At 41.7% G+C, this 24,662-nt stretch overlaps 11 protein-coding genes across 11 annotated transcripts, besides 45 other annotated features; all 11 read right to left on the reverse strand.

Moving 5' to 3' along the window:
• Positions 1–24,662: part of a sequence feature (sequence corresponds to BAC RPCI93-30P12) that runs on past both edges of the window.
• Positions 170–246: a microsatellite.
• Positions 537–574: a microsatellite.
• Positions 1,027–1,096: a sequence feature (A-rich).
• Positions 1,191–1,242: a sequence feature (AT_rich).
• Positions 1,410–1,443: a sequence feature (AT_rich).
• Positions 1,475–1,494: a microsatellite.
• Positions 1,562–1,589: a sequence feature (AT_rich).
• Positions 1,691–1,710: a microsatellite.
• Positions 1,849–1,915: a sequence feature (A-rich).
• Positions 1,917–1,938: a microsatellite.
• Positions 2,014–2,045: a microsatellite.
• Positions 2,046–2,068: a microsatellite.
• Positions 2,182–2,257: a sequence feature (A-rich).
• Positions 2,459–2,478: a microsatellite.
• Positions 2,615–2,646: a microsatellite.
• Positions 2,743–2,779: a microsatellite.
• On the reverse strand, positions 3,094–4,296 carry Tb927.3.1630 (casein kinase 1, putative; the record flags this gene model as incomplete). Its single annotated transcript, XM_838664.1, has 1 exon — positions 3,094–4,296. The coding sequence occupies one exon, from the start codon at positions 4,294–4,296 to the stop codon at positions 3,094–3,096; it is 1,203 nt and encodes a 400-aa protein (XP_843757.1).
• Positions 4,357–4,413: a microsatellite.
• Positions 4,427–4,475: a sequence feature (A-rich).
• Positions 4,532–4,569: a microsatellite.
• Positions 5,221–5,247: a microsatellite.
• Positions 5,543–5,578: a sequence feature (AT_rich).
• Positions 5,680–5,689: a microsatellite.
• Positions 5,690–5,719: a microsatellite.
• Positions 5,720–6,211, reverse strand: Tb927.3.1640 (hypothetical protein; the record flags this gene model as incomplete). Its single annotated transcript, XM_838665.1, has 1 exon — positions 5,720–6,211. The coding sequence occupies one exon, from the start codon at positions 6,209–6,211 to the stop codon at positions 5,720–5,722; it is 492 nt and encodes a 163-aa protein (XP_843758.1).
• Positions 5,722–5,845: a sequence feature (A-rich).
• Positions 5,995–6,068: a sequence feature (T-rich).
• Positions 6,224–6,259: a microsatellite.
• Positions 6,319–6,342: a sequence feature (AT_rich).
• Positions 6,387–6,418: a microsatellite.
• Positions 6,630–6,676: a sequence feature (A-rich).
• Positions 6,822–7,232, reverse strand: Tb927.3.1650 (hypothetical protein; the record flags this gene model as incomplete). The annotated part of the gene is made up of 1 exon (XM_838666.1): positions 6,822–7,232. One exon carries the CDS (start codon positions 7,230–7,232, stop codon positions 6,822–6,824), a length of 411 nt encoding a protein of 136 aa, XP_843759.1.
• Positions 6,991–7,026: a microsatellite.
• Tb927.3.1660 (hypothetical protein, conserved) lies at positions 7,366–9,735 on the reverse strand (the record flags this gene model as incomplete). Its single annotated transcript, XM_838667.1, has 1 exon — positions 7,366–9,735. One exon carries the CDS (start codon positions 9,733–9,735, stop codon positions 7,366–7,368), a length of 2,370 nt encoding a protein of 789 aa, XP_843760.1.
• Positions 10,058–10,078: a sequence feature (AT_rich).
• Positions 10,426–10,452: a microsatellite.
• Positions 10,644–13,727, reverse strand: Tb927.3.1670 (hypothetical protein, conserved; the record flags this gene model as incomplete). The annotated part of the gene is made up of 1 exon (XM_838668.1): positions 10,644–13,727. The coding sequence occupies one exon, from the start codon at positions 13,725–13,727 to the stop codon at positions 10,644–10,646; it is 3,084 nt and encodes a 1,027-aa protein (XP_843761.1).
• Positions 13,745–13,784: a microsatellite.
• Positions 14,148–14,168: a microsatellite.
• On the reverse strand, positions 14,689–15,645 carry Tb927.3.1680 (hypothetical protein, conserved; the record flags this gene model as incomplete). The annotated part of the gene is made up of 1 exon (XM_838669.1): positions 14,689–15,645. One exon carries the CDS (start codon positions 15,643–15,645, stop codon positions 14,689–14,691), a length of 957 nt encoding a protein of 318 aa, XP_843762.1.
• Positions 16,539–16,563: a microsatellite.
• Positions 16,644–16,671: a microsatellite.
• Tb927.3.1690 (hypothetical protein, conserved) lies at positions 16,694–17,131 on the reverse strand (the record flags this gene model as incomplete). Its single annotated transcript, XM_838670.1, has 1 exon — positions 16,694–17,131. One exon carries the CDS (start codon positions 17,129–17,131, stop codon positions 16,694–16,696), a length of 438 nt encoding a protein of 145 aa, XP_843763.1.
• Positions 17,131–17,181: a microsatellite.
• Positions 17,320–17,436: a sequence feature (A-rich).
• Positions 18,101–19,573, reverse strand: Tb927.3.1700 (diacylglycerol acyltransferase, putative; the record flags this gene model as incomplete). Its single annotated transcript, XM_838671.1, has 1 exon — positions 18,101–19,573. The coding sequence occupies one exon, from the start codon at positions 19,571–19,573 to the stop codon at positions 18,101–18,103; it is 1,473 nt and encodes a 490-aa protein (XP_843764.1).
• On the reverse strand, positions 19,930–21,168 carry Tb927.3.1710 (hypothetical protein, conserved; the record flags this gene model as incomplete). Its single annotated transcript, XM_838672.1, has 1 exon — positions 19,930–21,168. One exon carries the CDS (start codon positions 21,166–21,168, stop codon positions 19,930–19,932), a length of 1,239 nt encoding a protein of 412 aa, XP_843765.1.
• Positions 22,208–22,243: a microsatellite.
• Positions 22,444–22,469: a microsatellite.
• On the reverse strand, positions 22,514–22,798 carry Tb927.3.1720 (hypothetical protein, conserved; the record flags this gene model as incomplete). The annotated part of the gene is made up of 1 exon (XM_838673.1): positions 22,514–22,798. The coding sequence occupies one exon, from the start codon at positions 22,796–22,798 to the stop codon at positions 22,514–22,516; it is 285 nt and encodes a 94-aa protein (XP_843766.1).
• Positions 22,863–22,902: a sequence feature (AT_rich).
• Positions 23,136–23,156: a sequence feature (AT_rich).
• Positions 23,389–23,408: a microsatellite.
• Positions 23,481–24,176, reverse strand: Tb927.3.1730 (hypothetical protein, conserved; the record flags this gene model as incomplete). The annotated part of the gene is made up of 1 exon (XM_838674.1): positions 23,481–24,176. The coding sequence occupies one exon, from the start codon at positions 24,174–24,176 to the stop codon at positions 23,481–23,483; it is 696 nt and encodes a 231-aa protein (XP_843767.1).
• Positions 24,492–24,553: a sequence feature (GA-rich).

Consider the following 24,662-nt stretch of genomic DNA (forward strand, 5'->3'; position numbering starts at 1 on the left):
GTGATAGAAACTTTTCAGATACGTATTTGTGTGTTGGCCTGAGCGTGCTTATTTGTGTTCGCGTGTTTTGTCGTTGGTTTAAAAGAACCATTGCAACCAGACAAGGTGCAAAATATAATACAAATGAATATACAGAACGCGGGCGCAAAATACGAAACCAAACCGAAAGATATACTTATATATATGTATATATACTTATTTATTTATTTAGTTATAAATACGAATAATACTGTAAATATAAATGTACTAAAGATTCCGGTTGTATCAAATCACGTGGTAGAGGCGACAATGGTTCCGAAAATTTTGAAAAAAAAAAAGACACAAAAATTGTTGAAAATTTGGCACCTTCTCCCCTTCTTTAGCAGAATTTAAAAAAAAAATGACGTCATTCACCGTTACTAGTGTTACACATTGTTCTTTTTCGATTTCTTCCCTCGTTTCACTTTTCCTTCCTGAAACTTTTCATGTTTAGTTTCACTTTCTTTTTTTTTTCTTCTCCGCATCTCAAAAGAAAAAATGAAAACGAAAGTACCTCAATATATATATATATATAGATATATAGATAGATATTTATTAATTTATTTTTTACATACAGAGCACTCACTAACAAATTATTATCAATGTCAAACAAACAAATGGGGGGAAATTGTTCTTTGTTTCTTTGTTTTTTTTCCTTTTTTCACTGCACGTACTTAAAAACTATTCCTTTAAGAATCTCATTTCCTAATAATTATACATGAAATCTTTCGATGGGTTTGCTTTATTTTATTTTGTACAATTGTTTAAAGTCATTTCTTTTTATATGATCTGTTTCTTGTCCCTTTTTTTTTTTTGTCCTGCTTTTCTCACTTCCGAATCCCTTTTTTTCCCCTCCTCCCGCTTCTCATATCCTTCAAAAAAAAAGAAAAGGAGGGGAATATTCACTTACACATTGAAGCAAACCCAATCAAAATTTCATTCATATATATATATATATAGATTCATATTTACGTGCATTTGCAAAACACGCGGTGCACAAAGTGAAAGAAACAAAATAAAAATAAAAAAAACAACAAAAGAGTAAAGCAAAACCAAACAAAACAGAAAAAAAACAAAAAGGAAACCAGGTGATGTCAAACGGAATACAAAAGCGACACGAAGATTGATAGTTTTTTTTTTCCTTTTGTTGTTTTTGTTGTTTCACTTCTTCCTTTAAAAGTATTTTTTTTTTAAAGAAAGATTATATAAATAAATATATATAAACATAGAAAATGAAGGGGGGGAAAAGGTGAAAATTAAACAAAAAGGGGGAAAAGGGGGGGGTTAAAAAAAAAAAAAGAGAGACAACGACCAAAAAAAAAAAATCATCGGACGGTACAAATTTTATTTTTATTTTTTCCCATCCGCCCTTTCGCCAAGCTGCCTCATCCTTTTTTTAAAAAAATTTAATTTAATTTTATATTACTGAAATCAGAAGAAAACCTCAAACGCTCCGAAATAAAAATAAAAATAAAATTTTCTTTTCTTCAAAAAAAAAAAAATCATATTAATAACACAACGTCGCAAGGGGCACACTCACAACTTTATTTTATTTTTATTATTTTATTTTTGAGATTTTATTAACTGTTTGGTTGAATAATTTATTGACACACGTGTGTGCGTGTGTGTCTCGTACATAAAATTTCTTTTTCATTGTGATGAGGCAAGAGAGAATAATAATAATAATAATAAAATACATAAAGAAATGCCTCATCTTTCTTCACAACTGACATATTTTAGATTCGCATATATGATTTATGTAACCGGTGTGAATAGCAGGATTTTTCTTTTTTTTTTTTAGCTCTTTATTATATTTTTCTTTCTACTGCGAGAAAAAAAAAAAAGAAACAAAAAAAAGATGAAGGAGGGAAACCGAAGGAGAATTTAAAAAAAAAAATCAAACAAACAAACAAACAAACATTCCCCACAATCAAAAAGCGTAAAGCAACAAAAATAAAAAAAACAACTGAAGCCTGTGCGCCAACGCCCATTCTTCACATACACACACGCACACACGCAAAGAAAAAAACAACAACAACAACAACAACAAACAAACAAACAAACAAGCACGAACACATAACAACAAGGTGTATGTGAACAGTAATTTCAAAAAAAAAAAAGAAAGAAAAACATGTGAATTACATGCCCACTTGTGAGATACATAAGACAAAAAAAAAAACACGCACACACACACAAAAAAAAAACAAACAAACATAAAAGGAGAGAACGAAAAAAAAAAGCGACAAAAATGATCAAGAGGGAACGGATAGTTTTTTTTCCTTTTTTTTTTTAAAAGGCAAATGCCCCCTAGCGGCAAATAACAAAAGCAAAGACAAGAAAAATGGGGGGATGCCTCTGGGTAAATGTGTGCTATTAAAAGAATGGTCCAGCATGTTCCACATAATCATACCCAAAAATATTCACAAAACATTGTGCATTCATATATATATATATATATATGTGAAGGGACATAATAATGTGAATTGCTAATTGTCCCTTGTAAATGAGAAAAAAAAAGACAGAAACAAAAAAACGTTTAAATTCTTTCTCAATTCCTCTTCACCTTCTCCTTCACACATTTTCTGTCTTGTTTTTATTCTTTTCTTTTCTTTTCACTTCTTTTTTTTTTTGTAAATATCTTTCTTTCTCCTTTCCCTCAGCCTTTCATCCTCACACAGTGCTTCTACTAAACTATACGAGTGTGTGTGCGCGTGATTTTGATTAATATATAAATAAATATATAAATATATATAAATATATAACTGTAACAACTTAAATTTCTTATCGGATTGCGGATACCCCCCCCCCAAAGAAAAACAAACAACAACGCCACATTGGTCATGAGAGAACCCACAACGACCCACAAATAACTTAACTAAAAAGATAGATCAAGTCGTAAAAACAAAAAAACAAAACAAAACACTAGACATAAACGCATACGTATGGGGGGGAAAAAAATGAATAAAAGAGCAGTGGCAAATTTGCATCAGTTCGTATTGAAAACTCCCCACTTTAAGAAATGCCGTACACAGATATGGGTAGGAGAAGTTTCACCCCCAGAGTCCAAACAATATTTTATTGTCGCCTGAAGGAATGACTCCGCCACGGGACTCCACTCACTTCGCTCCTCCGCTTCAAGAACCAGTCAAACATCCAATCATATTCACTTACTATTGTCCTGTCCATTCCAAGATCTGGTGCCCAGCTAACATTTGGCTCAGGTGAAGTTGTCGTTGTGCGATTCTTCGGTGCGGCTGGTGGCGATAATGTTTGTGGTGCTGCAGGTGCCAGTATGGATGATGCTGCCGACTGTGGGGTTTGTTCACCCTTTTGTTTCCGCGCAAGTTGTGAAAAAAGTCCACGCAGGTAGTCATAATCCGGTCGATCTGTAAAGCCTAAACGCCTACAATACGCGCAATACTGCAGCAACTCGTTGGGGAGTCCGTTGCAAAGTTCCCGCACCGAAGTTGCATTTTTCTTCTCCCCAATCACAGCCACCTTCTGTGCTGCATCTCTAACTGTAGTTCCCTGCCACGGCAACGTACCACTCATAAAGTAAACAAGAATAAACCCTATAGACTCCATATCGTCACGACGACCCTGCTCATAACCCTTGTGGGTCCATGAGCTGCAGTAACGCACCGTTCCCGTAATAGATTTTCCCTCGCAGAAGGGAATGTGAACCTGACGTCGCCTGTCCCAATACGGTTTACTTAAACCAAAGTCAATAATATAGAGAACATGCGTCCTATTACCCTCACCAAACACAAAGTTTTCAGGTTTAATATCTCGATGTATGATTCCTTTACTGTGCACAAACTCTATACGGTTGATCATTTGATGGGCAATCATGCAAACCGTTTTGATGGTGAAGCGCCTTCCGCAATAGTTAAAGAGATCCTCTAACGACGGCCCACAAAGTTCCATACCGAGTACGTTACAAGTTGATTCCGTGGTATAGAAGTAAATACGCGGAATTCCCAGCGCATTACCACCACCGCTATGTAGCAAATGGTACACTTTATTCTCGTAGCAAAGTTGCGGATGTGCTATATTGCGCTTTTCCAACTTCACCGCCAGTTTTTTATTCGAACGTTTGTCAACCCCAACATATAATTCACCGAAAGCTCCACTGCCGATGCGGTGAAGCAGCGTAATTTTGCCGTCTGCTACCGTTACTTGATGACGGGCACTAGCCGCAGGTGTGAAGGGGGACACACTTTTGTGGGGCAAGCTATTCGTGCTACATTGAAGAGGACTTTCGGTTGCCTCAGCCATATCTTCGCAGTAACGAATGAGGTTTGAATTTCAAACCAAACTAACTGTTTAAGCTTGCAGATATATATATATATATATATGTAGGTAGGTATATATAGGTATATATATATATATATACCTGTTACAATTTAAAAAAAAAAAAGAAGACAGGAGTGAGAAAAAAGAAAAATAAAAAAAAATGATAACTTGGAGAATGGAAACAGAAGATGGCAACACCTACAAAGCAAGCAACACCAATAATAATAGTAATAGTAATAATAATAGTAATAGTAAAAGCAATACAAAAACACAAGAAAAGAATGGTGCCGCGTAGGACCACTCCCACCGCAGTGAAAAAAAATATATGAGGGAGGGTCAACGCGCATACGCCTTCTGCCAGTTTGATTGGTTGTTTGGGTGTTGTTTACACCGGGTTCCGTCAACTCAACGGTGATAATAATAACAAGAACGGAAAGAAAAAAGAATTTTACAGAAATAAAGGGGGAAGTCAATAATTTGGTTCATGCAAGCGCACACAAACGCACACAAGAAAAAGGAAAAAAAAAAGATATATCCCAATACGAAAAGCAGAGACTAATCACAATGACACCAATTTAAGAAATTTCGCAGCACTTTATCAATTATTTTGGAACCTTCTATTTTCTCCTGTTTTGGTGTATTTTGGTTAGCTCGGGGTTCCTCTTCGCATAATGTAACCCCGTGCATTTATGCAAATAAGAATCACGCATTCACTCAGAAATACAGAATTCTTTCTCCATATCGCTTTTTTTTTTTAAATACAAAATACAAGTTTCGTCTTTCATTTTTTTTTTCCACCCTCCCCCCCCCCGCCATTCCCTTTTCATTCTTTCTTATTTATGCAATAATTTGTTACCGCGCCAACCTTTCGCGATTTTTAAAGCCTATTGCATCCTTTTGTTTTATTATATATATATATATATATATATATATTTTTTCTTTCCACTCTCTTCCTCTTCTTTTGTTTCCTCAAATACCGAATTTAACTCATCCTCCTCTCATAATTCTCCTCCCACTGCTCCCCGCTGTTTTCCACATGTTAGTTTCTGGATCATATTTTGTTTCATATTCATACTTGCTATTATTACTGCTTCAAATAGAGCGCAAAAACTGCAGGCATTTATGTACACATACACACGGGGGGAGGGGAGAAATAGAGAAAATGTGTACGAGACAAAAGAAGCGGGGGAAAAAAAATGAAAACACAACTATTTCCTCTTCTTTTTAGTTTATTTTTATTATAATTTATTATTTTTTTTTTAAACTGAAAAAAAAGAAAAAAAGAAATTTTCTTCTTCTTTTATAAGCCTACGATTTTTCGACCAGCTTACAAGAGGCCAGCATCAGCAGGACGTTTGTGAGGGGAAAACAAGAAAATAATAATAATAATAATAATAATAATAATTTAAAAACAAACAATCAATAAAAAAAGAAAAAAGGCACACGAGAATTGAGAAGAGGGAGGAAAAGAAGGAGAAAAAAAACAAGTAATGAAGAAACAACGACGAAACCAATAGAAAACAAAAAAAAATGACCACAAGCCCAACGTAAAGAAAAACGAAGACAAACAGGCAAACAAACAAAACAAAATATCGTGAAAAGTTTCATCAAGGACGTAATATTTGAGCGGAAATACGTGTGGGGGGGGAGAGAAGAAAAAAACTAAAGCAACAATATACATTTTTTTTTTTCCTTGTATTTGCTTCTTTTCTTTTCTTTTCTTTTTTTTTTTCTCTCTCTCTCTCTTTCTTTTTCTCTGGAACAAAATAGATTTGAGAGTTTGGGTTATGAGTTCGGGGAGAGGGGAGTTGGAGGGAAAAGTGCAGTGAACGCATTTTTTGCACAATGAAACAATTATGGAAGGAAAAGAGGGAAAGTTACGCCACACTAACAGCATAAGATTTGGGTTTGTTTGTGTGTGTTTGTGTGTATGTGTGAATGTGTGAACGAAGGTAAGCAATAATGAAAAAAAAACAAATAAAAAAAGGGAGAGAGGAGCTTTCGATTTTTTTTTAAAAAATTTTATATCGAGGGTTCCATATGCTACAACAATGTGGCGTTATTGATCTCTCTTTTTTTTTTGTTTTTGTTTTTGTTGTTGTTTCAGGTTGTCACTTCCAACATTAAGTTGATTCAGGACACACTGCATTACCGCTACCACACACTCGTTTTTTTTTTCTTTTTAAAGAAAAGGAAGGGAGGGAAATACAGAAATAATTTTATGCCGCCACCTCCGGAGTAGCAAAACGTCATTTTTAACTGACACAACAATAAGGCGGATTTTTTTTTTAAAAAAAGGATAGAAGAGGAATAATAAAAGACAAAATAGAAAAGAGAAGAAAAAGAAAAAGAAAAAGAAAAATCATTAAAAAACATTGTGCATCCACTGTTATTTCCCCTCCTTCCCTCCCTTCCTTCTCCGCTACTTTCAATTCCTCTTACTCCGCAATTACAACTAAGTCAAAAAAAAAAATAGGAGGAGGAGGAGGAGAAGGAAAAAAAAACCTTCATGACAGTTCTTTCCATTTCAGCCCATTATCAAACACACAAACAAACACAAAAAAGTTGTTCTCTTGTTCATTCCTTTTCTTTCCCCCCCCCCTTTGATTTGCTCTTTCTTTCTCTTTTCTCTTACAAAAGAAAAGTACAAAACAGTACGACACGTGCAGATAAGCGATGATGATGATGATAATAACTATAATAATAATAACACAAACATTTTGCTGTTGCCGTCGTTTGTCCCCGTCCCCTTTAACTGGAATACACTTGGAGTACAAAATATTAGTCTTATTTCTCTCCCTTGCAAAGCATAACTGAAAAACAGAAAAGAAAACAAGGAAAAAACTGCCTTGAGAGCGGGAAAGTAAGAGGGAAATGAAAAAAAAAAGAAAAGAAGAGTGCATTTGAATGCCATACATCCGCTGCGTATTAAAAGTCGAAGGAAGAAAGCAAAATTCCTTTTTTTCAAAAAAAAAAAGGACAGAAAACCCGCCAGTAATCCTTTTCCTTTTTTTTTTTCCTCTCACCCCATTCATCTTCTTTTCTACCTTTCTAAGACTTCCCTACAACACATTGGAGAAGCGCCTCAGCTGAGTCCAACAAACCACTGGCAACACACGTCTTTAGAATAGTTGTGGTGTCGTCTGTAAGTGTAGGAACTGTGTAAGGTGACGTCTCCACTACTCTTCCTTGCATAATGCAGTGAATGAGCCATTCGACAGAAACTACGGGAACGGTATCTGATCGGCACTCCTGACACGTCTTTAAAACATTTTGAAGGTCCTTGCACAGTACCGTATTCAAATCCACTCGACTCATTCCGCTTTTCCTTCCATTTGAAATATCTAGCGAGGCATTCGGATAAGTGAAGGACAGCGCTTGCGACTCTAATACCAATTCATCCACTTGCGGGAGCGCGGAGGATATTCGAGATCTCTTGGAACCAACACGGGAAGAAGTTTGTTCACCTTTTTTGAAGGTTTCCTCCTCAGGAGCACTTATGGCGCCATAAGAAAGATTTACAATGACGGACAACTTACGGCATGTGGGAAGTCTCGTCACCGTCCCACCAAGAACCCGCACGATTTCCGCAAAAAACTCCGTAAGTGGAGAATGGGGACTACTAACAAAAAATACTGTGACGCCAAAGAGGAAGGGATTATAGTAACACCCTGTATCCGATTCAAAACATCGGGTGGCACTATTTGTTGATAGATTTGTTGCTAATGCGGTTCGCGGTTGGCTCAAGGTAGTCGTACCGTCGGTACCTGGTGAAGGGCCTTGAATTGGTGCACTTCGTTTACCAAACACGGGATGCTCGTAGTTTTCCAAATCTTCGGGAAACTTCCCTTGCGTTATCGTATCTTGAAGCCATTGAGTAGTTAACACGGGAATACCAAGTGCTCTCGCAAGCAACACAGCAGGTGTTAATTCACTATCTGGTTCTGTGACAAAATGAGTGGGTTTTTCCACACGTCCAAATAGGTAATCTACAGCTGAAGCGCCAATATGACAAACTACATCGTTGAGTACCCGTTCCATTTCCTCATCGTGGCAAGACACGAATATACGGTGAGGGTACCTCCGACCACGACGTGAAGAAGAAGAAACATAGGGTTTCACTTTTCGCTTTCGTGGTTGCTTGGATTGCTTGTCCGGAGGTGGTGATGGCGGAGCATCAAGTGAGTCGTCATCAACGTACACTATTTCGTGTTGCAGCGGCTGTAGCGGATCCTCCGCCGCTGGCTCGCCTACATCCACAGCATTTCTTGCTTTCTTGGTACTCCCACTCCTCTTCCTTTTGGTACTCCCCTTATCCAGTGCTCGCTTACATTCACGAGGTCTGCTTGCCGTTGCCCCGCTAGAGCGTTTGCGTTTCCTAACAACTCTATCCTCGTTTTCAGTACCCACTGTTCCCGCAGTAACAGATAAAAATGGTGTTGCTACCAAATCTCCTGCTGCTGTGACTGCAGCTACATTTGTACAGGGAAGCAAAGAGCCACTACCACTCCGCTCGACAACCTCCGACGTACAATTCCCCCCTGTTCGACTTGCCCCGTCTGTTAATCCTGCTAGTATTGGAGTGGGAGACAATCTGCTGTCAACCTGCTCAAAGTTACTACTGGAACGAATTTCGCCTAACGGACTACATGGAGACAGTGGAGTCGTGGTACCACACTCACTCCGGGTTGGTTGAGGGACTTCACTACTTAGCGCACACGGCCCTACGACATCCTGATTCACGGAGGTCGCGATCCTTACAGGTTCCTCGGAAGGAGACATATAGGGCACGTCAGAAACATCTTCTAACCCTCCAAACCAACAAGCAGTGGTGCCGCATTCACTAGGGTCGAACTCTGCTAAGTAGGGCACATCCGTAAGCGTTTCCACTACAACTACTTTGATATCTCCCAAGTGCGAGACGGAACAGCTTTCACTACCCGGCTCCATCCTAACGGCTTCTATCTGTACTGAAGGTCTGTTTGTTATCCCGTTTTGGTGAGTCAGTTCCTGCACGCCTTCTCCTCCGGTATTGGTTCTATTCGCTGCAGTACCTTCAGACCTTCCTATACATGTAACTTCCCTTCCTCCAGAGCAATGTGCTTTTGGGCCGACGATCTTGACGTTTGCAAGAAGCTTCTTCAGGCGGTCGATGCATTCCTGCACGCAAGCTCGTGTTACCGCTACCCTTTCCGACGCTTCTGTTCTTCCTACCGCAGTTTCGTTTTCAGAAACTGATACAATCAAATCTGCTGCGTGCTCAGCACATGCAAGAGTAACCCCAAGTTTAAGTAATGCCTCCCTCACTTCACGCTCCCTGTTAGCTGCAGTGGGAGACGGTGCGTCTAAACGGCAAATGACATGCACAAATACGCTTACCGATGCAAAAGGTATCGCTCGAGTAGAAGGCGACATTGTCATTAACCGAGTGTGGATACTTTTCGACTCTCCTATAATGATACTGGCAATACACCTGCTTATATATAGTCACTGATACTTTCGCTATTTACGCAAAACTATATATCTGTAAATATAGAATTGTACTATTATAACCTGTTGGAAATACCACCACAGTACAATTTGACTATTATTTTTTTTTCCCCACGCGGATGCTCCTTGCTGCAGCACACGTGCAAGTAGCGTTAAACGCTAAGAAGCCTAGCGCTTCGTTTGAAATGTTTCTCTCCTTATCGTTTGCCACTTCCTCCTAGTAACTGAGAGAACAGGTGTCGCTAATGCGGTGTTTTTTTTTTTTTTTTAATTAGTCAAAAGAAGAACAAGAAAATATATACGTAAATTTAATGAAAAAGAAGACTACAATCCACACACAAGCACAGGTACAAGTACAACTGAGGTATTGGTCCACATCAAATCCTTGAAATGCAATCCCGCATAGAGGAATGCGAAAAGAGAGAAGGAGAAGGAGGGTAAAGAATAAGATAAGATAAGATAAACAAAACATTACAAATCTATTTGCGTGTACTTTACATGATTCAGTGATCATCGATCATTCCTTCAGGGACACTAAGCGCAGCAAATCTACGCAGGGAATGAAACAATCATACAGACGACAGTGAAACATAAAACACAAAGAAGCGAAAAGCGAGACGAGAAGGGAGGGGAGAGGAGAGGAGGGGATTACGTGAATACGAAGTAGAAAAACTTAAAAGAAACGCAGCTCCCCATCCCTACTATTTTCCTTCACCTACTTCTATTTCCTTTCCCTTTTGTTGGAAATGTGGATAAAGTGAGAGAAAACGAGCATTCCACTGATGGTTTGGTACCTTTAGTCTCCAAATTCACCTGCCCATAACTCTCTGTTCCCTCACCTACTGCAAACTCATTTCCTCTTCCCCACCGTCATCACCCTGGGCCATAGCATCATAATCTTCAAATCCAAGAAGATTTTCCGCGAAGAGGCGTGCAGTTATGGTGTCCTGAATATCATCTAGCTTCACGTCCTCTCCCAGTAGAGAACGCAGCGCTGCTGTTATTTCTGTTTGCTGCAGCGGCTCACCATGCGTAGTTAACTTCTTGAAGAGCACGTCGCGTGATATCTGCCCCGTTAGAGCATCCGCGCCCAGTACCAAAAAGGCTTGTTCAACGGCTTGCCGCGAGATTCCGAATATCGGCCTGTAATTCACATAGAGTCGCATGAACTGCGAGAACTTAAGCGGAATGCTGCTCACATCACATTCATCAACACTCTCTTCGACAGGACCGTATAAATTGGCAACTTCATACGTCAGCCGCCCAAGTTCCATTTCAGTGGGATAGTACCCCAATGCACGAAATAGGTTGGGCACTTGCGAAAAAGGGACGGCACCAAGTAGTTCCCGCTTGGCTGTTGTTTCCTCTCCCTGTAATCGGATCTGTGCATAATAGAAGTAGTCTACAATCTCTCGCATGAATTCACCCTCGCGCCCACCCTCAACAACAGCAATGAGATGATCGAGTGGGACCTCGCCATTGCCTTCAGCGGCCACTGACGCCGAAATCTTCGACGCTTCCTCCGGAACAATTTTGTTCCCATTCACACGCCACTGCATCACCGACTGATCTAAGCCTCCAGCAGTGAACACATAAGCGCCATCATATGACTTGGCAACACTTGTGATGGGTCCCGCGTGTGCAAGAAGTCCCATCGACAAGCATGGATCGCCTTCGAGTGGGAGTTGTATAAAACCAATGACTTTTTCCTTCGTCGCGTAAAAAAGGGAAGACTTGTCACTTCCAGGATGGGTGGGCACGGTAAACATCTCCGTGACGGGCCCCCCAAAGGTTGGAGCGAGTACCGTCTTGACACACTGCCGACTCCAGTCACTAAAGTAAGCGGAAATTTTGTACCCGCTATTGGCAATGAGAAGACCATTTGTTATAGTATGAGCCGCATCCGGGCGTCGACTCACATCGGAAATAATACCATCCTCATCCATCCATAGAAACCCCGTCGGTGTGGAGCTCTGTGCTATCTTATGTGCGCTCCTGACGAGCAGTCCCGTTTCGGGTTCGGAGTCAATGAGGTCGTACTCCACTAATCGTTGATCTTCGCCAACAGATAAAAGACGGTGGAGGCCGGAGTCATCACCAAACTGCAGTCCGGTTATGGTTCCCTTATGGGTCTTATGGCGGCCAACAACATCCCACCCCATTGCCTTTGAGGTGTTACCTTGTATGTGTTCATACCAAAACAGACTCACACAGCCAGTGTCATCACCTGTAGCCAACAGACGACCGCTTGAGGCGAACACCATCCGCGTTATAGAAGATGGCCGTTTGGGTTTTATGGACTTACGCTCCTCTAAATTTGCCGAGTCGAGAAACTTCACCACACCATTTGTGCATCCAATAGCTAGCCACACACCTTCCGGATCGAATGCCATGCAGTTAATCTCCACTCCACGAAACACAACAATCATCACTACACGCTTAAGAAGGTAATCCCACACTTGCAAGCCACCGCTGTGCCCGGCCACAGCAAGTCGCGAGAGTTTTGGGTGGGCCGCAATGCAGTGAACACCGTTTTCCTGCCCTTGAACAACAAGCCTTCCACGGAGGAGTTCTGGAACACCGGCGTGGAAGGCATTGGCAGAGACATCAATGATCATGGCGTTAGAGGTGGATACCATGAAATCGGAGGCAGAGAAATCACCAACCGCGTTGGTTCCAACCTGAACCATTTTCTTCTGCGTAATGCTCTTAAACTCGCGCCGTAGCTCATTCACCGCAGTTGCTGCGGTCCCTGAGGGGCGATCGAAACTAATGGAGGTAATGGCGCCTCCCTTGAGGTCTTCAAACCAAGCAACAAGGCGTAGTCTTGGATCGAGAAACTTCACATCTCCATCAATTCCTCCAGTAACGATGTAGCCATTCGACCACGTAAGAAATGACACACCAGAGGAGTGCACTCGAACCATTTTAAGCATTGTCTTATCCTGTTCCTTCGTTACTCTGTCGCGCTGTTGCACCTCCCACAAAAGTACGTCACCATCAACGGTGCCACTGCAAGCCATCGTTGTCCCAGGTACAAACACTGTCTGTGTAAAGTGACCTATTGGGACTTTGAAGTTTTTGGCAATGATTGGCGGAGAGTAATACTTTAACTTCCCCTCGGCCCATGACCAAAACAAAACTCGGTACTGTCCATTCGTTACAATAAGGTGTGGATCATCGTCGGAGAAACGTATGGATATTTGCTCATCCTGCGCTGCGATTAAATGACGATACTCCGGAGCCATCGAATCGTGCAGCAGTGGATCCTCATCGGCACCGTTGCGCATAACCTCAGCGCCGGTGTCCGCATCAGCTGTCCATCCCCACACCATGATTTCTTGCGGCACTGTCCGATTAAGTGTAGCAATATACATTCCGTCAAGACTCATCGCACACGCCACAACACCACCATATTCACCTGTATTTATTTTGCGAATGGGAATAGCCGTCTGCACATCCCAAATGATCATCGTAGCATCACGTCCCTCGTTGCTGCTGTAGATTCCTTCCGGTGCAATGACCGCAGATTCATTATTGTAACGTTCTACTCCAGACTTCTCGCCGGCACCACCCGCTGTTGAATGATTACCTGAAGCGCTGCGGCCACATGCGTCCTGACAATCACTTGATTTCGTGCTGCCGCTGTCAGCAGTTACGATGAACCGCCTGTTACGGCTGCAAGCGGATGCAACGATCATATGACGGTGTCCCATCAAATGTTTCTGGGTGTTTTGTATAGCATCATAAATGACACCCACATGACCAACTGTGTAAAACACTACGCGTTCTGTAGTTGATGTGCTCAAGTTATGAATATTAGCCTTATAATCATTGTGTAAACCAAACGCCCATTCCAATGCGAGGCTCTCATGGGTTGAGGAGGGCTCCACTTTGCGTATTACTCGAGTGGAATACGCCATATTCTCTTCACTTCCTAATATATATATATATATATATATATATATATATGTATATATTAGCCTCCCTTATCTGCTCGTTTTATGGGCACTTCTTGTTTCTTGTATATATGTCTTCTCTTCTAACAGCCCCTCTTCGTTATCCTTCACACTTTTGTTTAGAGGGGAATCAGTGCCTTCACAGTCTGTGATTTATTTATTACCAATATGCCTCTATTTCTGCTTAACTACACCACCTTCTAACTCAGGTGAGAGCAATCCCCTAAAAGAACACAATAAATAAACAAACAAGCAAGGAAAAAAAATGGGTATTAGCGTCTGCAACATAACTATCAGCACAACACATTTAACAGCCAAAACTGCCCCTACGGACATTAGCATAATTACGTTTCTACGCAGAGGCAATCACTTGAAGACACAAGGTATATATATATATATATATATTGAAGCACTCAACCACTTACGTTTCGTTCCTTTTTTTTTTTGAAATGCATCCAGCAGTAAAACCTTCAGTTACACCGTACCATTGCCGCAGTTTTGGCGTGCCGGCACCGATGGAATAGAAGCTAAAAAAAGGATGTCAAAAAAAAAAAACACAAAAAAGAGAAGACTCACGTTGTTTTTTTTTTTCCGCATGTGATTGCAAACAACAACAACAACAGGATAAAAACATGACACAAAACATACCAACGCGGTAAAGGAATCGCTTGCATGTGCATGTGCGAATGTAAATGCGTATATTTCTAACAAGGAGGTTAAAAAGAAGGTTATAGGTAAAGTGAACATATCCCCCTCTCCCGGTTTCCTTTTGCCTTGCCCGCGTTTGCATTCGTACGGTACACACATATGAATGCACACTTTCAGCGCTTCCCTCATCCTCCTTTTTATTTTTCTTCATTTCCCTCTCACCTACACGCGCACACATGCGCCTCCTTTGGCTTCATTCAGTTAAAACAAGATGAATTTAACGGGTATTATTTCCTCTGTTGGGTCGGTTGCCCTGAATACCACCTCCGTGATGCGGACGCTCCCTACTCTCAGGGTTGTTGTTACGCTCAATATCATTTAGGACACGACGGAGAACAAACATTTGGTATTTTATCGCTAACGCATCCGTATAGCTCTCCGTAATGAAATCACCGCGTTCACCTTGCTTTCCCTTTTCTTCCAAAATGCGCTTGTAGCTTTCAACAATAGCTGCAGAATCAAGGTTGCCCTCCTTATTGTTATTTCCTCCTGCCAATGCGGACTCGGCATTTGAGATATCCTGCATCATTCCATTCTGAACTCTCATGAGTGCCTCCTCCACGGGGCGGTCCCCGTCTCGCCTGTTATTATCCCTTTTATTGTTGCCACTGTTACCCTCCAATTCCATCATTTCAGCTCCACGTGCAACCAAATCGAGACTTGTGATGCGGCTCGTCGCGTGGGGAGTTCCACCACCATAAAGAGCTTTGGATGCTATCTCTGCAAGTAGCACATTCATTGACGGAGACTCCGCTGCAATGGTAACGTTAAGTTTCTGCGCCTTACGTTCGCACACATGCACCTCCTCTTGAATAGAGTTATTGGTAATATACGCTTCCCACTTCAGAGTCATGTCGCCATCGCAGGGCATACGAGCAAGAAGCATGAGGGCCTGACTTTTTAATCCACCACGGGCGAATATAACGCCTGGGGCTTCACACCAACGCTTAAACACGGCCTCACCACCAGGTTCTGGGGCACCTGCCACATACCAACCAATAACTGCTACACCCGAATTGTAATGTTTCTTCACATCAACGCGCGCTTTAAATTCATCAAGGCACCATTGAGGGAATTTGTCACCCTCGAACTCATGAGTGCATGGAATGTAATCCGTTACTGTGATCTGGCCATCACTGTAACTTCCAAAGAGGTAACCAGCGGAATTTCGCATCCGCTTCGCGTGCGCCACTATGCCTGAAGCCACAAACGGGGGAACCACAAGACCTTCCATTTTTTGTTATTCTTATTTTGGTGGTCTGTTATGTGTTAATTCCGTTGATCTCCTGAACTGTCTCTCTCTCTCTCTCTCCTTCTAGTGGAGTGTGTTCGCCCCTTACTTTCCCCTCTTTTTCACTCCTTTTAACTATTATTTCACCCTCAATCAAGGTATTAAACTTATTTGCTTCTGATTATTAGTATTATTATCAACTTGTTCCCTCCTTCCTCTGCCTTTCCCCCTCTTTCCGTCCTTACCACGTTAGTTCTTACTCGAAATAATTCTTAAGCAAGGCGTTACCGTCACAGTGAAGGGGGCGCCAAAGAGATGAAAGGAAAGAAGTTGTGATGTTTAGTAATGATAACAGTAATAATATAACAGCAAAATATAAAAAAAACAAGGGGGAAAATGAGCAGGAACAATGTTGCAGAGAAAAAAATAATAAAAGATGTAAAACACAGCCCCGCACGTGCATTCCAAACTGTATGCATAATAAAACGCAAACATCACACACCCACGCCATTGTGGCAACTCGCCTTTACAGATGATGACAGGTCCGGGGTGGGGAAGGACAAATGAACAGCACCCGTTAATTTCCGCAGGCGAGCCGTCACACCGTTCCTTCCTTTTATTTTTCTTAGCTTAGTAAGAAAAGGAAGCCGAAATGATCAACTCATCAATTTTTGTTTGCTCTCCACTATTTGAAATGGGGTGGGGCGGGGAAACGACACCGTGATACAAACAATAAACCCCACAGGCCTCTTCCACTTCATTTCATCTTTTAACAAAATAACCAACAACAACAACGACATAAACATAAACAAGCACATGCAGAGAAGGAGAAGGGTTAACAATAGTAATAATAATAATAATTTTTTTTTCTTCCAAAAAGCTTCAGTAGCACTGATCACCAAACTGCCTAATCTTCCCTCCATATGCTTTCCTTTCCTTTCCATATCATATCATATCATATCATATCATCACACGCTACGTCTCCTACTACTCAATGATGTGCCTGTGCTCCACCCGCCTTGCGATAAAAATCCTTCCCGGGCAGCGTGTCACCCGGTGGTTGCAAATACGTATCTTTTGGACCATATGCGGAGTAAAGTTTCTCTATATCCGTGAAGCAACGCACACGTAATTGATCCTTTGCAGAAAGTTTACGCACATCCTCCAACGTACCACCCCATCGCATAATCATTGCCTTTTCCACATGATCTCTATCCAACGTATGATCGTTATGCCAGCGGTGGTAAAAATAAATGAAGGGAATCATGACGGCGTAAAGGCGGTACTCACCGGGAAGTGCCCAATTTAATGTACCATTCCATGCGCGTTGGAAATAATATTCGCCAAGTGCGCGGAACCGCATGACAGGGCCATGAAGGAATTCCTTAGACACAAGCCTACTGCTGCGGTATGTAGAAAAAAGTACCATTGTTACTTTTCTTTCTGTTGTTTTTGTTGATGTTGTTGTTTGGTGTTGTTTCGTGTCACAACCTGCAGCCCTTCACTCGATAACAGTAAAAAAAAAAAAAGAAAAAGGAAACTAAATGAATTTTTTTTTTTTAAGAAGCGAAATGATATTTATTTTCCTAAACCTTTCTTTCTACACCTTATGTGCTTAAAAATGAAAAGTAAAGAGGGGAGGAAAAAGAGCAAACAAAAGCAAAAAAAAAAAAAGAAAGATGAATAAAAGTAAACACAAACACAAATAAGAACAAATCATAACAGAAACTAAAATTAGGAATTAAGGACCACGCAATAGTGGGGTATTCTAGACCTGCAGATTCTAGTTATTATTATTATTATCACTCTCACCATTAAAAGAAAACAAAAAGGGGATTACACCCCAAAGAAAAACAGAAGAATCTGTATACTCCACGGCAACTCCCTCCCTTTCCCCGCTTATATATACATTTCCTTATGTTATATTATTATCAAAAGTACCAATTACAGTCACATTATTAATATTATTTTGTTTCTTAACCCATGAAAAAAAGAGGAAAAAAGACTAAATAAAAAAATGAAACAAGAGCACGGCTAAGAAACAAGGGGGGGGAGGATACTTTAAGGAGCAACCCTCCTTCAAACAGCTTTAACAAACTTCCAGAGCTGCAAGAGCTAAAATTTTGAAATCAACTCTCCCCTCATACAACAATCTATAAAAAACACGCACAAAACAATTGTTTGAAGTAAAATAAAAAGAAAAAAACAGGAGCAACTGAAAGCGGCATGAAAGAGAAAGATGCCACCACACAACACGGCGAGCATACACGGACACACATAAAAAACAAAAAGAAAAAAACAAACAATAACTCCAATGTAAACTACCGAGATGCGGTTTGCGAAATGGAAAGCCATCTGCACCAGAGGAGGGAGGGGAGAGGGGAAATAACTAAACATTCTATCGTATAACTAACCCTTTTGAATCCGCGGCGAACACCGTGTGGTTTTCACTAAACAATCGCTGCAATGCTTCTACATATTTCGCATGCCATATTTGTACCTCCTCTGCCGTTGGCTCGGGTATTCTTGGCACCTCGATGGGTTCACCAAACACAACAGTGATGGGGCAACGGTGCGGTGACAAGCCAAAACCATAATTGAACCAACCGCGACCCTTCACAAGCGGTATTGCAAATCGCGTGTACTTCCTCACTAACCCTTCCACTCGCCTCCAAGCATTGGACTCGGCGAAGCGGGGAATTCTATACACATCGTTCTCGCCAAATCCATACACGGGCACCAGTGATGTACCCTCTTGTAATGCAATCCGAACAAACCCCTTGCGGTCCTGCAATGCTACCTCGTTTCTCTTTGGTCGCGCCAGTAGACTTTCTTTTGCTCCGCCAACCACAAGTGCCACACACTCACCAGGGCCTTTGCGTAACGTGTCACGAATGCATTGAGCGCTTGCATCCCCACAACCTCCAGCAACCGCAAGTTCACGCCAGAATGGAATGTAGAAGTTCAATTTGAGCGTTTGAAGGTGAATGCGGATTCCGGGGAGAATAGTCCTCAGGTTCATAGTGTCCAACATGAAGCAAGATAAGGCTCCAAAAGAATTAATGCCATGAGGATGGTAAATGAATAAGTAGTTTTTATTAGAATCAAACTGACAGCGTACCTTTTGCGGCACGACGAGGCGCACCGGGAAATAGTTGGTGAAGTGATGCCATATACCGAGGCTCATGAGCGCATCCTTCTTCTTCAAGGGATGTTTCGGTCTTCCGATTGTGAAAATGTACAGTACGTATAAAATAACAAACACCATGGTCACTTGGTTCACCATCATTACTACAATCAGCATCAGACTAAGAGAAACATACGCAAAGAAGTTGAATACGGAAACAGCCAAAGTCTGAAGCCGACGTTCCAGTGGAATGCCGAATATTCGCCATCCGGTGTTCATCGCCTCTGCCAAATCGTGCACAACATCAAAAGTATGTGCTTCTGGTCGCTCCTCAACGCATTTCTCCAACTTGACGAGCTCCTCGTCGCAACTTAGCGCCTTAGCATCTTGTCGTTTGAGACCCATATCATCGCTACAATTAACTTGTACAGAGCTGCCACTGCTTAATGGCCTGTCGACGGTACTTGTCTCCGAAGTCTCAAGTCCATCCAAACTACCAGTTCTGCTTGAATTGTCCCTGCGCAGCTTCTGTGTCTCGCCCACTGCTAGCCAATATGCTTTTCGTAACTTAAGAACCTCACGGTGTGTGAGCCGGACTCCGCTAGTTTTGAGGTCTTCCAAACGCTTACAGGCTTCGATAATCAAATCAAGTTGTCTGTGCATCTCCTCAACCGTCGCAGGAGGAGTTGGGTCGAACTCTGCATTGTAACTTGATGCGCTTTCAGCGCTGATCTTTTGAAGCATCACTTCAAACCTACGCACACAAACGTAAGTGTCCCTAATAAACTATGTACGCGCGTATACGCTTCTTTTCTTCCTCCTCTGCCTCAGTGGATGACCATGAAAGACAACCGAACAAAATGAAGCAAGGGATCAGATGGTGTGATGGCGAACCATACACGCGGAACCGACGCCTCCTCGGTCGTAAGTACGAGGGAAAAGAAAAATAATAAACAAAATAGCACCCTCGAACTTAAATGTGTTTATATGAATAATAGCCGCTTCGATAGAATGTGTAAAAAAAAAAACAAAAACACCATATTTCCTTGCATTTTGTACACGTCATTTGACACGTCGCAATCTACCCGCAAACGATAGTGTCAAACATGCTTCACACTTTCCTCAGAGGTGTCTAACTCATCCTCATCGTCATCCAAGTCATCGTCGTGTTGTTCGTTTTCGGTTGCTACCCCTTCTTTGGCTTCAGCCATTTCCTTTGCCGCAACCTCTTCCATTTCTGCTTCAATTTCCTCGACATGCATGGCAATCGCTTCCTGCCACTCCGCAGGGAGTGATGAAGTGTCGGAAGCATTAACAGTGTCAAGTAACCGCTCGCCCAGCATTGCACACGCCATATCGATAACATCAGTCTGAAACTGACGCATATCCTCCGCGTTTTTCCGCCGCAGCGGTTCATGGAACTCATAAGAGTGCTTTAAGCTCTGGACAAAATGCTCTTCCATGGCCTCGAGGCGCTTGTCAACAAGAACCGCCTGCTCCGCCTCACGATCATATGTTGCTTCATCTGCATCCTGAATTGGTGTATCTTTTAAGGGATCGCCAACCTCAAGTTCATCGTTTACTGGAGGAATAGACATCAATATACCGCTTTCTAAGCTCATGCGTTTCTCCTCCATCTCCCCAGTCTCCTTGTTTCGTACCTTAACCATTTCGATATTGCATATTTCATTCGTGGATGGATCCACATGCCGTACCCGTGTCACACTAATTGGGTGCTCACGTTGAACTATTTGTTCCGGCCGCGACTCTGATGCCGGTATTACAACATCTTGGACATTAATATTCTGCACAACAATTTCATTCTTATATTTGATTACAGCGATGATGGTACCACGCTGTCCAATGCCTTCGCCACTAACTACTTCCACAATATCACCTGGGTACCAAATCCATGGTGAAATCTCAAAATCAGGAGCAAAGTATTTATAACGGGCTGCTAATTGCTGTTTCTGGTGCTTTTCGAGGTCCCTTCGCAACCATTGGTTGTGATACGTGTGATCCTGATAAAAATCTCGCTCTCTCGGGTGTCGCATCGACTCCAGCAGCTCGAGACGCTCACGATCACGCAAGTCTACAGTTTCATCACTATAAGTTCCTTTTAAAAGGCCACGTTTCACTTTGGGGCGACGCATCACATTTGGATCAACATTATATGCAAGCGCTGGTCGAGCGGGTCGAAAATAAAATTTCGATCGAGTCCGGAAACGAGCGTACATTATCGTACTCGCCACACTATTTCCAGCGTACCGACTTCCCACTAACGTAATGCTCCCTATATTGCAACACAAACACCAAAAAGGAGAGCTAAATACACACATACATTCGGGCCATTAATAGAGGGAAGGTGAAGGATCATTGAGAAACTGCTGAACAGGACATCATGCAACCGAAGCAACGTTGTGAAGCATAGAGTATGTTTGATCAAACAAAGCAGTGTGTGCTCGTGAATAATATTGAACAAGGGTGGTAAAAAAAAAAAAACAGCAAATTATCGCCATGAAATATAACTTTCACGGCATATGAACCACGTGCCATCCAGCCCTCACGGGGCTGCAGGGAAAGATAAATACGGCTCAGACTTGAAACCACATAGAAATGCGCGCATGCGGTCACGTATAAGTTTCGAACCATCGGCACAGTGAAACCAATCCCACACGCCTGGCATTTAAGTACTTGAATATTGATTAAAAGCGGTGCATTCCTCAGGTAAAGTAAAAAGGTAGTTTTCACTTGCACGTCTCATGCGCCTCCCTCACTGATGCAACACCGTGTGAAATGAAAAGTTGAAGCCGAACAGGTCCATGTGTTTAATTCCTCATTAACACTGAAAGAGTAGAAGGTAAACGCAACACAAAATGCGCTGAATGGGCGTGACTAACCCATTCGAGTTTGTAACCACAGTTATGGCAACACCCAATCCCCTTCAGATATCGTAGCGTATTCGTTTCATCGCTTGTAGCTCCCTTGAATCTGGGAAAAAATTTTTTAAAAAGTAATTTCAGGAAGCATTGCCATCCTTCTCACACCTTTATTCACACTTCCCCCAACGACAAGTGCAAAAAAAAAAAAGAAATGAAATTACAGCTCGGTTCTTGACGTAATTGCACGCCACTGTAATAATGAACCTCGGATCAGTGACAATATCCCGCACGTGTTGGGATTAAAGTCAACACGAGGTAACAAAAAATTTCACAAAATAGCTTGTTGCGAAGACTACTAATACTTCCCACAATGGAATTAAAAAAAAAAAAACGTCACTTGTCGATTTATTTATTTATTTCCCCTTCAACCCACTACCCACTCCTTGCGTTCGTGTGAAGACTCCACTCACCATCCCTCTCCATTTCATTTCATTGCATATATATATATATATATATATATATATATATATATTGATGTATTGATGTACTTATTTATCACTTCCTCTCGTTCATGCGTTAATACACACACAAGCACGGAAAAGTAAGGGATGTCGAGTACATGAAAAAAGACATCCAAAGGAGAAACTTCTTCCGTTGGCGCACGTGACTCCCTTCTATTTGTTTTCACTTTCTCACAGAACCTTCACATATCTAATGCACACAGACACACGCATATATATATATATATATATATATATCTTTTATATCACTTAATTCCACTGTGCAACATTTCGCAGAGTCCCTACCAGAATTTCCACCAGAATTTAGTCTTATCCACATTGCGGTGTTTTTCCATGCACGTCATGTACCCACGCAATTCCTTCTGACAAAACATCAACGAAGTCTTTGCTGTAATCCTATCCGTAGGTTCCTTCATTACCGCATGCTCCTCGAAACAAGTAAAGAACTGATTTGTCTCCTCCGTACATTCCTTCACTGTGGTGGGGAAGTATTGCGGTAAGCGTAAAATAAGTGTGTCACCAGTTGCATCTTCAGAAGTACTGCCACGATCCAAAACGTCAGCCATCACTAGCCGCCGAGTTTCAGCCGTCGATATCCACCGGCAAGTCACGATTGTTTCCCTCTCCTCCTAAATTTTAATAATAATAATAATTATTATTATTATTATTACACCAATATACACCTTTCCTTCTTGTATATTCACAAATCACCTCAGCCTTTATGAGCTTTACTACTGGTACCCCACTTTGCCTTCGTTTTTTTTTGTTTTGTTTCTCTTCGTTTTCAACAAATGAGTCTCTCAAATCCCTTCAACCGCTGTCAGTCCGCTGCGTCCTGCGGTGAAAGAACAAGAGATCAATAAACAAATAATCGATAAATGATGGCAGACGGAAACAACCACGTAAAAAAATAAATAAATATATGTATAGTTTTCTAATTTGTTTCTTCCTTGCACCTATTCGTTGTAATTATATGCACAAAAAGATGTGATACGAAAAGGAAACAAAGCAAAAAGAAAAAATTTGTCACAACGCGTGGCAGCACGACAGAAACAGAATGGGTTCATATTTCTTTCGGATAAAAAAAAAAGAAATTAGTGTGACGAAACCAACTGTGATTCACAAACGGTAGACACTCCCCCTCCTCCCCCAATAAACACACACACACACACACACCTCAACGTAAGTGAAGTAACGCAAGAACAAAAACATCCCCCCATAACAAAACAAAACAAAAACGACAATACCTCACGTCGCCCGTCCGCCAAAAGCTGCGGTACCATCGGGTTTTATCACCACCTTCACTTTATCATTCACCTGCACCGAGTCGTTCACACCAATTATACCATCGCACTCAACAAATGCTGCCATTTTGTACATTCCTTTCAGCGTGAGTTTTTCCACCGTGTAGGTGTAATTACTTGGCATAACAACCTCAGACCAAATATCTTTTTCATTCGGGGACTCATCATCATCAGGCATGATGTGCAGCACATCAACAGGCATACCACAGCAAAGAAACTTCTGCTGTAATTCCGGCAGCGAATCACCAGGAATGTTTACCTCCTTTCCCGCATCACTACTATGCTCAGGATATACAAAACACGCCATATCATCATCATCGAAACCACTGAACAGCAACCGCACGCGTTCGGCGCGAGCCTCAGCAAAATCATGCCCGTGACCAGCTGTTACTTCTTTTTTACGGCCGGTTCCCACTTCTGTGAGTTTGATATTAAATGAAGCAGCATTTTGTCCCTTTTGCGACCGCGTGTTGGCGAGGACGCGATAATAACGCTTGTCCACCTTCAGAATCATTCCGGCTCGCACCCTATCGGCAAAGACGCCCCGCTGCGAGCACAAAAGTGGCGATGCCGGTCGCGCCATGTGGCCATAATTATTGAGAACCGCTAACGAAGGCCTTCCAAAGAGGGAGCGAAGCATCGAAAAACTAACGAATGTTTTGTGCTGGGTGAAACTGAAGTAATGATTTCGTTCCGTTACCGTAGCTCCCTTTATGTTTCCTTTTTTTTTTCTTTGTAATATCACTTGGCTTATGTTTCAGCAATACAAATCTTTGATACCGCTCCTCCTTCTCTCCCCGCTTCTCTATCAGTCAAAAGAAAAAGGCTTAGGTTTCTGAGATCTGCGAGCGCGTAGAAATGAAGTGACGGCAAAAGGCTCCTTCCCCTGATGTTGTGAGCGTTGTCCTGGGGAAGCACCTTTTTAGAGAAAATTTTTTGTTTAGTTTCAAGTGTTAGAGAGGAAGATACAGCAAAGAGGAAAAATAAAAAGAAAGAAAGAGAGAGGGGAGGAGAAAGCAACGGTACAGGAAACAGGACCACCAATTAAGCAAAAGGAGAAGTGAAGGATGTGAAACTGAAAACAGACAGACGCTTCCCAATAGAGGAGATGATAAAGGGACAAGCC

The sequence above is a fragment of the Trypanosoma brucei genome, chromosome 3 (genome assembly GCF_000002445.2).
Source record: "Trypanosoma brucei brucei TREU927 chromosome 3, complete sequence".
Taxonomy (NCBI): Eukaryota; Euglenozoa; class Kinetoplastea; order Trypanosomatida; family Trypanosomatidae; genus Trypanosoma; species Trypanosoma brucei.